Here is a 14,614-nt window from a genome sequence, read left to right as displayed (position 1 = left end):
ATTGCCACTCACCCTTTTATAAATGATAATAAAAAAGAAATGGAATAAAACCCCAAGGCAAACAAAGATTTCCCAAAGATGAAACTGTGAAAAGGATCTGGGTTTCTTACCTTGGCAAAGGCTTCCTAGGTTTGCACAACTGGTTGGTTCAATCGAAGAAGAGGGAATTAGGTATGAGCCTTTAAAAGAAGAAATCAAATAATTTAGAAAGGGTTAGTTACTGGGCCCGAAACACATTATATTGTGCAGTGACACATTCCTCTTTCTAATTTCTCTCAGTGGCAAAACTGACACTGCCATTTGCCTATAAGTCTTACAAGTTTTCAGTTTCTGTTGCGGCTCAGGGATCCCTGCTGACTTGCAAGTTAAGAGTCACTTACGTAGCCTCCCATGGTTTTCTTAGCTTTCACTAAATAACCTCACATTAAAGGAATGCAGGTTGTGTGTACTCTGTGAAATGGGTTTAAGCAAAGGGGTCAGTATGGCCACGGGATTTATGTGATTTTCATAACAAGGCATGCTTTGGAAGAGCGACTACGCTCTGTTACTGCAGCACAGGCTACACAGAACACACTTCTGAGTAATCTGCCTGTGACAGACACCAACCAGATAAAAGGTGATTAAACTTGTTCCTCTGCCCAGGGCGAGGGTGTGATTAGCATTCTGGTATGCATGATTTATAAACAGATAATGTTATAAGTCTGTATCTCTACAGAATTATTCATAACAACAAGCATTGCACTTTGATGATCTGGAGACAAAACCAAGGCATACAAGAATGGCTACAGAAAAAGAATTGGTGCAACTGCATTAATTACACTTCATGTATCCCAGAGGTTCAGCTGCAGATGCAGCTGCCTTTGCACACTGTGTTGAACATAATGGGACCATAGAGCTCTGGCAAAATGTGAACCCTCTAGGAGTTTTTGCCCTTTTGGCTTTTGCTTTACCACTTCAGAATCATATTGACTCAATGAGGTTCTCTCATGAAACACACTATCCTTCCATAAAATTAAATAGTCACCACCCATCAGCTTGTAAAGATAGCTAAGAAAATATTTCCTGTGATGCAAGAACAAATGAAGCATGGAGCACTGACACAGAAATTGTATCATGCCACAGATACCACCACATGTATTGCCAACAAATACAGGGTGGTTTAAAACAAGCAATCCTTAACAAATACTAAATTTCACCATTTTTTTAATGGATTAAGAGATAGAGGTAAATTCACTTTTTTGGTACACTTCTTATGAACCCCAGGAAGGATGTTCTAAGTGAGGGGATGTTCTATCCTTTGAATGAGGTGGGCTTTTTCTCCCAAAATAAGTTTGCTAATATTAAACAGTCAATATCAAAACCCACTCTAAGTTTCACCCATGTTGTGTAATGTGGAAAGATGACTTGAGGGTTGGCTGGAAATACTGTGGGTGTTCATATTTTCTTCACTGAGTATTTAAAATAAGATTGTGATTTTATTTAGTGAAACTAAAAAAAAAATCAAATCCAAATTTACAGAACATTTAAGTCAGAAGACTACTGCAGTGAGTTTGCATGGCAAGTGTTTGGCAGCAAGGGGGTTTCAGGGACAGTTCTGTGAGAAGCCTCTCACAGAAGCTTTCCCTATGTCCAGTGGAGACAGTGCCAGCCAGCTCCAAGATGGATGTGTTGGCCAAGGCTGAGCCTGTAAGCAGCAATGGCAGTGTCTCTGGGATAATGGATTTTAAAAGGGGGAAAACTCACAACAGCAATTGCAGCCAAGAGCGGAGTGAGAATGTGTGAGAGCAAATTCCCACAGACACCAAGGCCGGTGAGGAAGGAGGGGCAGGAGGTGCTTCAGGTGTCTGAGCTCAGATTCCCCTGCAGCCCATGGGGAAGCAGCTGTGCCTCTGCAGCCCATGGAGGTCCATGGGGGCACAGAGATCCACCTGCAGCCCTTGGATGTCCATGGTGGAGCAGAGAGTCACCCGCAGCCTGTGGAACACCCCATGCTAGAGCAGGTGGATGCCTGAAGGAGGCTGTTACCCTGTGGAAAGCTGGCACTGGAGAAGATTCCTGGCAGGACCTGTGGACCCATGAAGACAGGAGCCTATTCTAGAGCAGGTTTGCTGACAGGACTCATGACCCCATGAAACTGTATTACAGACACATTGTAATACATCACTTCAAATGTCTAAAACTCAGACATCCATATCTGCTTGTCATGCTAGACTTTATAGCCAGTGGAGAGGAACAGGCACTCCTACAGCAAAAGAACTTTGACTTCACTGAGACATCATTTCCAGCATGAGATGCACTGACCTGTGGAATAGCCTTTTTGATTCCACTGCTCATAAACAGCACTGAGGGCAATTATCTTAGCCTGAAATACTGCCCAGCTGCCTAAGGCAGACACATCCCACACTGAGTTAAATCTGAGAGTGAAATTAAGGATTCCTTTGGCCTTTGGGAATGAACGACTCATGAAATGCACATGAAAAAAAAAACAATTGCAGGCATGGACAGATACGTGACCAAGTTACCCTTAAAATGAGTAGATCATATCCTGCTATAGCTGTAGCCAGTGCAGGCTTCAGAATCAGAACCAGAAGTTGATTAAACACTCCTCAGTTTGCCTGCACTGAGCTCTGAACTGGTGGTCAATAGCCATATATCTATCACTACCTAGGTTACTTGTTTTAAAATAAATCCAGATACCTAAGCTGTGTATGCATACCTTTAAATGCAATTTACACAAAGGTATGGCAATAAAAACAGAATTCTATCAAGTCCTATGCAAACACCCCACCACAACTGCACAGCTGTGAAAACATTAGTCTAAGGAATAAACTAATAAAAGGTAAAACTATGAAAAGATTACCTGAAACAATTTGCCAGTGTTTTACGCTCCATAAATCTACTTGTAAAAGCTTTGCCTGAAAAACCCTGAAAATAATACCCCTTGAAAATGTAAGCACTGTTCAGGCAAAGATATGTTGAGATTGCTTCTAAATGCTTGGTTTACTTTTTTTTTTTAAGTTACAAGCCACTTCCTGGTGAAGCATTATTGGAGCTGTGTGAAAAACTCTTTTCTGCATAAATCCTTTCACTGCTGTTAAATGAAGCCTAATCAGAGTCAGCTCCCCAATGTCAGTGGTTTATTCATGGTTGATAGCCTGACTCATCAACTCTCCTGTTGAAGGCTGATTTTACAAAGAAGGCTTTTACTTGAGAGAAGGAAGGGAAGACAATTCTAACAATTTAATCTTTGGGTTTAGTAACCATCTTTGAAATGGCACTGAACCCAGAATTTTCTTTTTCTCTGGCTCAGGAAAGCCTGTATCACAGAGGTTGATTTCACATCAAGGAATGAAAAAGACTGGCTAGTGAGTCAGTTTCCTCACAGGCTTATTTAGAGGCAAAAACAATGTTTATATGTAGATACATTTTAAATTACTTGTATAGATACTGGGCCTAAAGCAGAAACATTAATATATTTTTTTCTAAAACAATGTTCTGCTGCAGGAAAACTATTGATCACTCACATCTCACAGAATAAAGCTGTGGAGTTAAAATAATTCTATTGTTTCTATGACCACAGCTGTGATATTATATTTGTGTCTTAGGATTGTACAGTCTTTAACAGAAAAAAAAAACAAGACTCCTACTCCAGTCAAAATTAAACGAGATCAGCTTTTACAGAGATACGTTGTTTGGTAAAAGTGTTATGGTGACATCATGGAGTAACAGTGTAAGAAGAATATGATTTTCTGGGAAGTTATTCTCTATCAGATCAGTTTGTACCGATGAAATAGAACTTTTTTTGTCCAGAACACCTTCATCAGTCATGGTCAGATCAGCCTTTTCTTAGTTCTGGTAGAAAGGCAAAGGCACCTAGTTGCTTGTGGTTTTATACATGTGTTGCTGAAGTATTTTTAGCAGAGGCATTTTGAGATCTTTCTCAGTAGTTCTAGCTGTGAATGAATATCCCACACTTTGATATGAGTACAGTAAAGCAAGCAAAGCACCTTTTTAGCCACCTTAATCCCTCATGAACTATTAGATACATAAACTAGCATGCCTTAGTAATGGCAGCTTCTCTTCCAAACTAAGAATTCTCAGAATGCTGACAGATGCTCTGTCACATACACAAAAAACACTCCAGGACATTTATGTGAATCAAGTGTCTGAGCCATAAAATGAGAATAAGCTGGTAAATGTATTGAAATTTATCTTCTGGAGTAATCTACAGAAAAAAAACCAAACAAACTTCAGTAAGTACCAGTTAAAAAAAGGACTGATGATATGTCATCGTGAAGAAAAAATTCTCCTGATTTTGATCTCAAGACCTTCCTTCCTGTCCACCTCTTCTAATTTAATAGTTTCTTCTAGGTTCCTGTCTCCTATGCCCTGCTTTTGTCACTGCTTTTTGCTGGTTCTGCATATACACCATGAGCTCCTCTGGCTAACCAAAGGGCCAAAGGGCAGGTACAAAAACATTTAGTAATTAAGCAGCTAAGGTACATTTATTTTCTCCTGAGACCACAGGAATCTTATTTGAGGTACCTGCTGTTACCCCCCTTTTGCATGAGCCAATAAGGAGTGTTTAGGAAATCTTAGATCTGAAGATCATTTCCAGCAGCAACTCAATTCACCTAGGGGACTTGTTCTTTTCCTTTAAAGAATCAACTCCATACCCTTTCAAAGCCTCTGTGAATGGCAAGAGCTGAGCTAAACTCTAATAAAGGTAAGACCTTGCTATTTTTCTTTCACGGGAATGCTCTCATTTTTTCTCCATCTTGGTATGTGATATGTTCAGCACAATACGGGAGTGTGGGGGGGAAATAAGCAAAAAAAGTTTTGGCAAGGCATACCCACCACAACTCAAATTGTTTTCTGCTTTCAGTGCTGAAGTTGGAATACTCCAGAATTCATTTTCCCAGTCTACAATGTTTCCTTTCACATCGCAGCTGAGGTTGGCCAGTGTTTGTGCATTCATGGTGAAATTCCAGAGGCGGAAGTTGTAAATGTCCCCATTTAGAGAGCTCACTTCATTGCTGTTAGAGCCCAGCACCAGCCTCCCATTTCCAGGGATAACCTTGTCAAAGATCTCTGGACAGTCCACTACATGATAGGTGCTTTTGGCATATATACCTACAGTGCCCAAGAAGCTGTCCCATACAACACACAGCTGCTGAAAGGTTCCAGTGAAAAACTCTGCATTTCGGGGCAATGCATTCTTTAGGATGCACTGTGTGCCTGAGATGGACAGAAAATGGCCTTTTGTGGTCTTCCCGAAGCTGAAGAGCTCTCTCAACAATGCATCAGTGTAGGAGAAAACCTTCCAGTCGTCGTTGTCATCGCTGTTGCCCTTGGTTGCTTCAAAGCACAGCGTAAACTGTCTGAGCTCTGGCACTGAGACAGTCTCTGCCACGGACACAGCATCGATGTCAGGAACCTGGGGAATGATGACTTTCTGATTCCTCAGAGACACAGCAACTAGAACCAAGAGCAGATAAGTAAATTAACAACAACAAAAAAATTCATCACATAGTAATAAAGGCAGACTGGCAGCAGGGGTTAAAGTAACATCCATTAAATCAAACATTCATCAGGTCGTTTTTATCACTGCAATATACCAACAGCACGCAGCAAGGGGAATTTGACTTGGGAGTGCACTCAGCTGTAAATACGCAGAGATCCTTTCAGTGGCACAGAGAATGCTGTGTGACACCCAGTTAACAACCCCATAAGTTGGTTAAGAGCAATATTAGGATATATTACCTACTGACCTCCAACTCTGCTTCAGCTCACTTAATAAAAATTAATTCTCTTTCATCTAGTAAGGATGCATTAAGCAATGGAATAAACCAGTTATTTGAAAAACCCAGTATGACTTGCTTTTAAGATACATTATTTTAATTTCTTGTCTGCATGACGGCATTACACCAGTGAAGTTCAGACCTTCCTTCTTTTAAATATTGCAATAGAAGAAAGCCCCCATTACATTCCTTGGCAAATTGAAGCCTTTTGTTGCTGAATTTAGCTAATGGGCATTTCTGCACAGCATTAGGCATCTTCTCATTTTGTCCCCAGCAGTTTTCTGGTCGAATACTGCAATTGTGTGCTCATAAATATTTCTATCCAAGCTGTTCCCATTTCCTAACAGTTGGGTCAATAGTTTTGGACTTTGCACAAGTATCTAGAAATTGCTAGTCCCACAGCAATTTACGTATTACTGGAAGGGTATTTAGGCAGAATTGCTCTAATTGTTGTTAAGTATTCTCATTTGCATGGGCAAAATGGCAGCCACCAAATGAGAAAGCATCACATGACACAAACTTTTTCTCCATGAGTACACGACTGACAATTCTGTTCACTGTATATCAGAGAACGTTATTTTTTTTAAAAAAATAAAATAAATTAATATGCTCAGTTCTATTGGCTCATTTATGGCAGCACAGTTCTTCCAGCCAATTTCTCCACCAAAAAATTTCCAGCTACCAGAGGTAGCAGAGGATGCAAAGGTGTCTGGTACTGATTGCAACATCTCTTGGTTTTACCTCCGGCTCCCCTATCTCCTGCAAATGTCTGCTACCTCTTAGACATTTTCACAGTGTGTATGCTGGAAGTGAAACTGTTTCCAGCAGAACCTGAAGAATAAGCGCCACAGTAATTAATTCCCAGTCTCCTCTGGGATTTTTTAGTGATGTCCCATTACTTACACTAATTACTACACCTATTCTCTTCTCAGAATGAAATAAAACCCTTTCAGATTCGAGAGTGTGAGACATGAGGGACGGATGACTGTCATGCTAGAGAAAAGACAGATATATGGTGGATAAGGATTCTGTTTTGTCTGTGGTACTGCAAGTTCCCTTTGCCAGCGGCTTGCGAAGACTGTGAGCTCCAAACTACCATATTTGGATATACACAGGAACATAATTTGACCAATATATTACATAGTGAAGTAACATAAAGCATTTCACATTATCTGCCAACCCAGTAACTGCATAATGGGAGGGAACAGAGAAAAATACTGGGCTTTTATAGTTACTGGATTTGCTTCATAGATTTATTTTTCTTCCCAAGGGAAAAAGCATGCTGTAACAGCTTTATAGATAGAAAATGCGTTCAACTCTCCATTGAAAACAGGGGCATTTTTTAGCAGGTTAATTATACTGTAAACTCCTTTACGTAACATGGAAAGTGTTCCAAAGAAGCATAAGGATTCAAGACTCGAAAAAGAAGAAAGCTTATTTATATGAGCAATATCCAGACCAGGTGTACAGAAAAGTTACAGACCACCTGGTCACATTTAAGCAGTACAGAAAGAGAAATAAATGGGAAGGACTTTGCTCCCATACTGAAGAAGTCTACGTAGTTTTGCTGTATTTTTCGTACAGATTTAACCACTTGCAGCTTCCTCGTATACTGAAAAAACTGACAAGAATTTTGTCCGCATGGAAAAAACTGAATCCTGCCATCAGTATTAAGTGCAGATCTCTTTCCTTGTTGCTGTTGCATAGTCAGTCATCATACTGATGAATTTAAATGTTAGTATCAGAGAATATTCTCTGATTATTTATTTATTTATATTATTTATTATCTGGTTATTCTCTGAGGAATATACTCTTGGAATACTCATCCAAGTGTTTGAGAATGCTTTCAGAATAATGTTAAATTTTTTCTCTTAGGAAGATCCTCAGATGAGCTCAATTGGTTAGAGGATGGTGCTAATAATGCCGGGGTTGTGGGTTTGATCCCTGTGTAGGCCACTCACTCCAGAGCTGGGCTAGATAATTTAGCTGGGCCCCTTCCAACTCAGACTGTTCTGTGATAACTGGATTACAATGGGCATGGGGTCTTTTGACACATTTTCTTATGAAGAACGTACAAACACCTACCTTACTTGCATCTCACTGTCTCACATCTCATACACCCCTTCACACACAAGCAAGCCAGGAGTCCTTAGGCTCTATTTTACAACCCCTTGCAGGGAACACTGGTCTCCTGCCAGCTGATGGGCTTCTCAGTATAGTCTGGTGTTTAAGAGATGCCTTCTGCTGTTTCTAGCTCCCCTGCTTTCATCTACCCTGTCACTGATGCTGGAAGAAATGTGTCAACCTTAAATGAGGCCTGCAAGTGTCCACATACCAAGTATGTTTGGGAGTGTTTTGTTGTTACCTCAGTGAATTGTACTTTTAATCTGGACTACTGCTGTCCTTCTTAACTGTATGCTAAATTGCCTCAAGCATTTCTGTACTAACGTAGGTCTGTTGCTCTCCTTCCTCCCCTTTTGATAACTGACTTCTACTTACTGGTGGAGTTATTGCTCACACAGTTGAGGGTTACTAGGAAATTATTTACCATGAAAGCTCTTCAGCTGGTGTAAATTGACATAATTCCTCTAAGAGTCCAAAGCTGGATTGGTTTGCTGCAGCTGAGGATATGGCCCATCCATCTGCTACTGGTGTGTTGCAGGAGGTGGCAAGCAGGAAACAAACATTTGTGTGGGTGGCCAATTTGATATAGACAACAGGACACTGCAAAACTCAGTTTGAAACTTACATAAAACTGAGCAGTCACACAAAAGCTGTTCTATTCCCAAATACCCTCCCACAACTCACTCTCTTATGTCTGACTTTTCCTACATTCATGCTGTCCTGTGTACATACTGCATATTAGGATGTATGCACCACTAATGTCTTTTTAAACTACATTTCTGTATAGCCAATTGTGTGTCTTTGAATGGCCTTTGACTTCCCAACTTTGTATTACTTTGTGAAATTCGAAGCGGAACAAATAAATTAATTTTATCATTATATAAAAATTATAATTTCTGAGAAATGGAAAAAAAATGTAACAGCATTCCCTTAGTTCTGGGAGAAATTTATGCTCTTGCTCCCGTATCACATTTTTAGTAGCTAAAGATGGTGTCAGCTTGAAGTACAAGCTTTGAAACTTCAAGTGAAGTGAGTGGGTGTGCAATTTTACACATGACCTGAAGTGAAGGGGTGTGCAATCTTTTGGATGGCTTTGGGAAGTCTGCAAGCATAGCAGAGCGCAGTGCTGACATCTGCCATGTGGATGTGTTGTCATTTCAGTGTGTGTGCACACTGATGTCCTATTTCCCACATGCATTTATAACTTGAAAGGAAAGCAGTACGTTATGATCCCTTTTCCAAGACCCTGTTCTGTATCCATTTCCAGGTTAAGCTTTACTATGATCTTTGTCTCCAACTATGTTCTGAAAGTAACACAATTACACAGCTGTGAGCAATAAGTAGAATATAGTTATAATCTGCCCTAGAGGAATGCAGACAGCTCTCCCAGCATCCACAGTCAAAATCAAGATGTCAGGTGAGAGTTACACATTTGGAGTAATGAAACCAAATGAAGCCAGCCTCAACCTAGCTGCTTAGCAGCAAGCCTTAACACAGAGCTTCTGAACTAATATATATGTGAAACATTAAAATATGAGTCACTGGTGAAGTTTCACTCACACTGGAGAACAGCCTTCTTTTTCAAAAGGAAAGGCTGTCTTCCAAGACTATTTAATTTTTATGTTGCTGTTCATGAGCAAAAGGTACTATTCTATTTGTCATGGAGGTAACACTCTTGCTTCCATAACAATACATGACTGTAGGTTCATAGACACAAAGGGTTCTCTGCCTATGTTTGTGGACCTTTCCTCTCCTTATTAAACACAGCTGAGGTCAGCATTGCATCTTTTAATTCTGATTGTAACTCATCTCTTAAGTCAGACTTAAACATTAAAATATTGAAGGAGAATAAAGAAATAAATAATTTTGCATAATCTGACTGAACATGAGTTTTTATGAATCACTTGATTTTACAACTTCTTACAAACAGCAAGAGTTTTGTTAATTTCAAATAGAGAAGTCTTTCAGAAAATTTGCTTTGACTTTCATAAGAAAACATGTGCTCCTACAATTATCACTACATTATTTTGTCAGTATGAAAGGACCTCAGTAGAGACAAGTATTTTTAGCTCCTCTGTGACGTTACCTTTTTTTTTTCAGTACTGCACACAGATTTTGATGACACAATCACTTCTACTTTTGTCTTATGATTCCTGAGATTTACTATCTTAATTATTTTAAAATATATGAAATGTGTAATAAATATTTTTAAATAATCATGTGGAAGATGTGCTTGTGACTGAAGAGAGAACTGCCAAACTTCCCTGCTCTGTTTCACAGCCAGCCAGCCTGCAGAACATAGCTGTGCTACAATAATATAAAGGCTAAATGCAATACCAGTGTTCAGTTTAAGGTGTGCAACCACTACAAAAAGAAAGAGCATACTGAGAGCATACTGAAGAAGAATGCTGAGAATACTGAGAGCATGCAACTGGAAACTATAACACTGAGGTGGAATGGTCAGCCACACATGGGGTCTCTCTGTGACTGTCCTAATGCCCTTTGTTACCTAACTGCCCTTTACTGTCTAATTTACTGTCTAATTAATCCTAATTAATGTGCTTAACAAGAAGCCAAACACCAATCAGAAATCATTTGTGTGCTTGCTTATCTTCTAGGGAAAACAGCATGAGTGTCTTTTTAAAACATTGTTACATATTTAGGGAAGGGAAAGAAAGGTCAAGGAACTGGAATGACAGGTAGCCATTTTGCAATGTCAGTTCATCCCTGGGAGTTTGTTCCAGAGGCTGGATGAACTATGAGAAGTTCTGCTTTCTGCACAAACTTCTCCCCACTGCTGGGAGTTACACTGGGCCAGAGGTCCAGGCTGATCTCTCTGGCTCAGCTTGTTTCCCTCTCATGCTCTCCTTTAAGTTTCTACATCCCTCTGCACGTGTGCTGGCCTGAAGGATGCGTATCCTGCTTCCAAATCCTCCAGCATAATTTGGCAGGGAGAGAACTGTTAGGCCTAAAATATTTGCACATGAAAAGTTTTTCTAACACATTTCTTGTCATGTCCTGAAATAAAGTAATTTTGAGCCGAAGAAAAATAAATTAGCTTATAAAAGATACAAGATAACCCTATAAAGTGCAGCCTCACCCATTCATTCTCTTCTCATGGAGGACTTCATTCCTTTGGGAAGTGTCATTCTAATCCCTCTAGCACATTTCTTTACAACATCTATAATGGGATGAAATGCTTTGGACTTACTTCGAACATAGCTGGCATTAAAACCTTTCTTCTGGATACTGAAGTCACTTTTAAATGACACAATCATTTCATTTCCGGTAGAATTATAGGATAATCCTTTGGCAGTGATGCCACAAAGGTTCATTGGGCTTTCTCCATTGTCTAATGTCAGTGAATCATAAATGCAGCCCGGAGCTTCTTCAATGTCGAAATCAATAAATGTTAGCTGTATGATAAATCCATGAGGTGCTCGGATGATCCACTTGCACGCTTGGCTGTTGGGATAGTCACTGGGGAAGCATGGGGAAGTGAAAACTCCAGAGGGGTCAGTGAGCACGGTCCTACAGTCATAGCATCCATGAGCTGACAATAAAAACAGAGAAAAGCTGGAGGTCAGGCAGAGATGTAACCTAGAGAAAACATCAATGCAATAACTAAATGTATTTTTATGCAGAAAAATAGAGATGGGAGGAAGAAAGGCAGAAAAAGGCCTTGTTTCTAGTAGGGAACATGTTGGAGGAATAGTAGAGAGAAAGCATATTTTATCTAAGAAATCCTATAGCAAAGAAATATAAATTATCTTGCTAAGCAATAATTTGTGCACATGATACATATATTTACCAAGTATATTGGCCTGATAAAGGCAAAGCGAAAGCAATGCTCTTCAATTCAGAAAGGCAAATTCTAAAACTGCAACTTCTAAAATGATGACTGGTATCATTCACATTTTTTAGCTCCTGGTCTGATGCTGACTGGAGGTTATCCCCGAAGCTCTATGACATGCTATTGTTTCCAGAGAAGTGTCCCCGGAAAGGAGCAGCACAAGAACTGGGCTGAAGAGCAGCAGAAGCAGCAGTCCTCGAAGGTTAGTCATCTGCATTTCCAGCTGATGCATTCCACATCGCCCAGAAGGGTAGCACTGAGCTACTGGCTTTTGAATCAACAGTAAATTACTGTGTTCTTCCCATGCTGACTCAGCTCCATTGACATATTTGTGGCAGTCAGGCTTTAAGAAATTCTTACCCTATTTGTCATACTCCTTTGCTCACCTGCTGTGTTTACCCATGAGAATTTCAAGCCCAGTTAGTCCCCAGGGCTGCATTTCTTGTTTGGTTAACATTTGCTCATTTATCATATATTTACTTAGTGTATTATAAGATATAATTACCGTGAACTGCCTGCTGCTAAAATCTGTTACAGTTTGCCAAAGCAGCAGTGAACAAAATAGGTGGGAACTGAATATCACCAAGAGATAACCAAAGAAACTAACTGGACCACTTATGCTGAATTACTCTGCAAACATTTCATCAAGCCACAATCCTGTGCCAAGTCCTACAAGGATGAAAAAATATGCATTATTAGTTGCCCAAACTAAAAACAACTTAAAAAGATTTTGAGTGTAAATTACACACAGAAAAGTTTTAGAATAAGAATAAATGCAACTAATTTCTCCAAGGAGCCCTTGATGTTTCTTTCCAGTCAGGGTCTTGATATTTTTCAGTCACATTTAAATGGTGTTTGGCATTAGCAAATGGACCCTGACCCTGTGAAGTTGCATGCCAAAAATGCAGTTGAGTTTAATTTACATCTGCAGTTAGAATTGAGAGTTATATTTTTTGTAGTTTTTTATAATTTTTATTTCCAAAGCACGAATTGATATGGCCCCAATGAGGCAAAGAGACTATTTGAGCTCTCAGAGCCAAATGCAGGCTGGTTACACGAAGAAAGTTCAGTGGGATGCTTATTTGTTCAAGTGGGGAAAAAAAATTGTCTGAAAGATTTTCAGGTAGCTTTGGGAAGAAGTGGTGCTCCTGAAAACTTGATCTGTGTAGTAGAAACAAAAGCCTTCCCATTTTTAATATTCCTCCAAGTCTTTACAGTTGAGGACTATTCTCACCTGCACTGCAACCCTGGTGTTCCATTTATCAACCAGAGAGGGAATATTTATTTATTAGTATGGTGAATATAAATCCTGCAGTTGTACAAACAGATGATGGCTTCATCCAGTGGGTTTTATACAGATAGGTATCAGTTTCCAGAGAACCACCTTACACTGAAAGGAGGAGAAACAGGAAAAGCATGCTCTCTGCCACAAGCCACTGCAGGCAGACTCCTAGTCCTGGGCAAGTGAGCCTCTGCAGGGCAGAGCAGCTGTAGGATGGCTCTGGCAGGAGCTGTCTCCAGCTGGAAGGCTCTGTGATCCAGGATCCTGATTGCTAGGATGAGGGCTTACAGGGGCTGAGGATTTGGCAGAGGATCTCGCTCACTCTCCTCATTCCTGCCAGAGAAACAAATGACACAGAGCTCTCTGGGCAGTTGAGAACTTTCCTTGGGCACGCAGATGGACCTGAAGCCAGGGACTAAGGTGTTAAGTGATGTAAATACATACAGGAACATGGGTGTGAATGTACATTGATTCATCCTGGGGCACCTAAAGTAATCTTAAGGGCATTATATGCCATAGCCAAACCAGAGAAAATATGCTACTTGTCAGTAAAGTGTATGTCCATAATTGGTAGAACATTACACACAACCTGAGACTGGAAAAGTCAAATTTGTCCATCAGAGAGAACTCTGATGTTCTTCATGTTTATTAATTCTATTGATCATCAGCAACCAAAAACAGGATGCAGCTTTTCTATTTATCTCTCCCTCCTGAGTATTTATCATTGTTTCTAGGCTGTGTAAAAAGTCAGCATATATAACAAAAATACTTTTATCCTTGATGTCACTGTAGATATTAAACATAAATGTTATTTATGATTTTTAAAAAATTTAATCTTTGCAGAAATGTACTCTCATTTTATTACATTCATATTGTTTTGTTCATTTTACAGAACTAATGTTAAAAAACAGCCCCTAAATTTAGATAGGAAAATAAGTGCTCAAAACTTTGCATACACAGAAGAAACAGATTCGGTAAGCAAAATAGTTGGGTTTTCTTTTTAAGTGGGTTGGCTCCATTTTGGTATAGTAGCTATTCTGTCCATGACTGCAATTTGAAGGAGAAATATCCTGTTTTCATGCAAATGTCCACAGTAGTAAGTAAAAAGAAAAGAAAACAAACAACAAAACTATATATAAACAGAATGGTTTTAAATGGAACGTTTTGCACAGCTTCTCATGAGGCAGTTATTTTTCTATAAACATCACCTATTTTACTCATTAAAGAGAAAAATTGCTGTGGCAACATTAGGCTGTCAGCCAAAGCTGACAGATATTTTGCAATCCCATTGGCCCAGAGCAGTTCTGAGCTGTGCAGAATGAATACTTGTTGAAATACATACCACAAACATTTCTAGAAGCAATCAAAGATATTTTATTGATTTTAATGGGAATAAATTTAGCTATGATATTCCTGGTTAGGAGCCCCACATATTCAGAATCTGCCTGTTAAGTAATTTTTGCCACCATAGACCAAAGGAAATGTCTAAATATATTTTATACAATAAAGACCTTTCTTTTTTCCCCCCTCTATTCTTTTCCAAACCAAAATGAA

The 14,614-nt window shown here is 39.5% G+C and overlaps 1 protein-coding gene across 3 annotated transcripts in view; it reads right to left on the bottom strand.

Annotated features, from left to right (window-relative positions):
- Window positions 1-14,614, bottom strand: part of ADGRG6 (adhesion G protein-coupled receptor G6) — a 110,411-nt gene that overhangs the window by 56,802 nt on the left and 38,995 nt on the right. For all 3 annotated transcript variants that reach the window (XM_005518445.3, XM_014263578.2, XM_014263579.2), the window contains exons 3-5: window positions 11,137-11,478; window positions 4,858-5,478; window positions 111-179 (exon numbers count right to left, since the gene is read on the bottom strand). In XM_005518445.3, the coding sequence (XP_005518502.1) occupies window positions 111-179; window positions 4,858-5,478; window positions 11,137-11,478 (1,032 nt within the window). The remainder of the gene's footprint in view (window positions 1-110; window positions 180-4,857; window positions 5,479-11,136; window positions 11,479-14,614) is intronic.

Source organism: Pseudopodoces humilis, chromosome 3 (assembly GCF_049639895.1).
Source record: "Pseudopodoces humilis isolate 2021_Gansu_Grassland_sample_001 chromosome 3, ASM4963989v1, whole genome shotgun sequence".
Taxonomy (NCBI): Eukaryota; Metazoa; Chordata; class Aves; order Passeriformes; family Paridae; genus Pseudopodoces; species Pseudopodoces humilis.
This window is presented reverse-complemented; position numbering and strand designations above follow the sequence as displayed.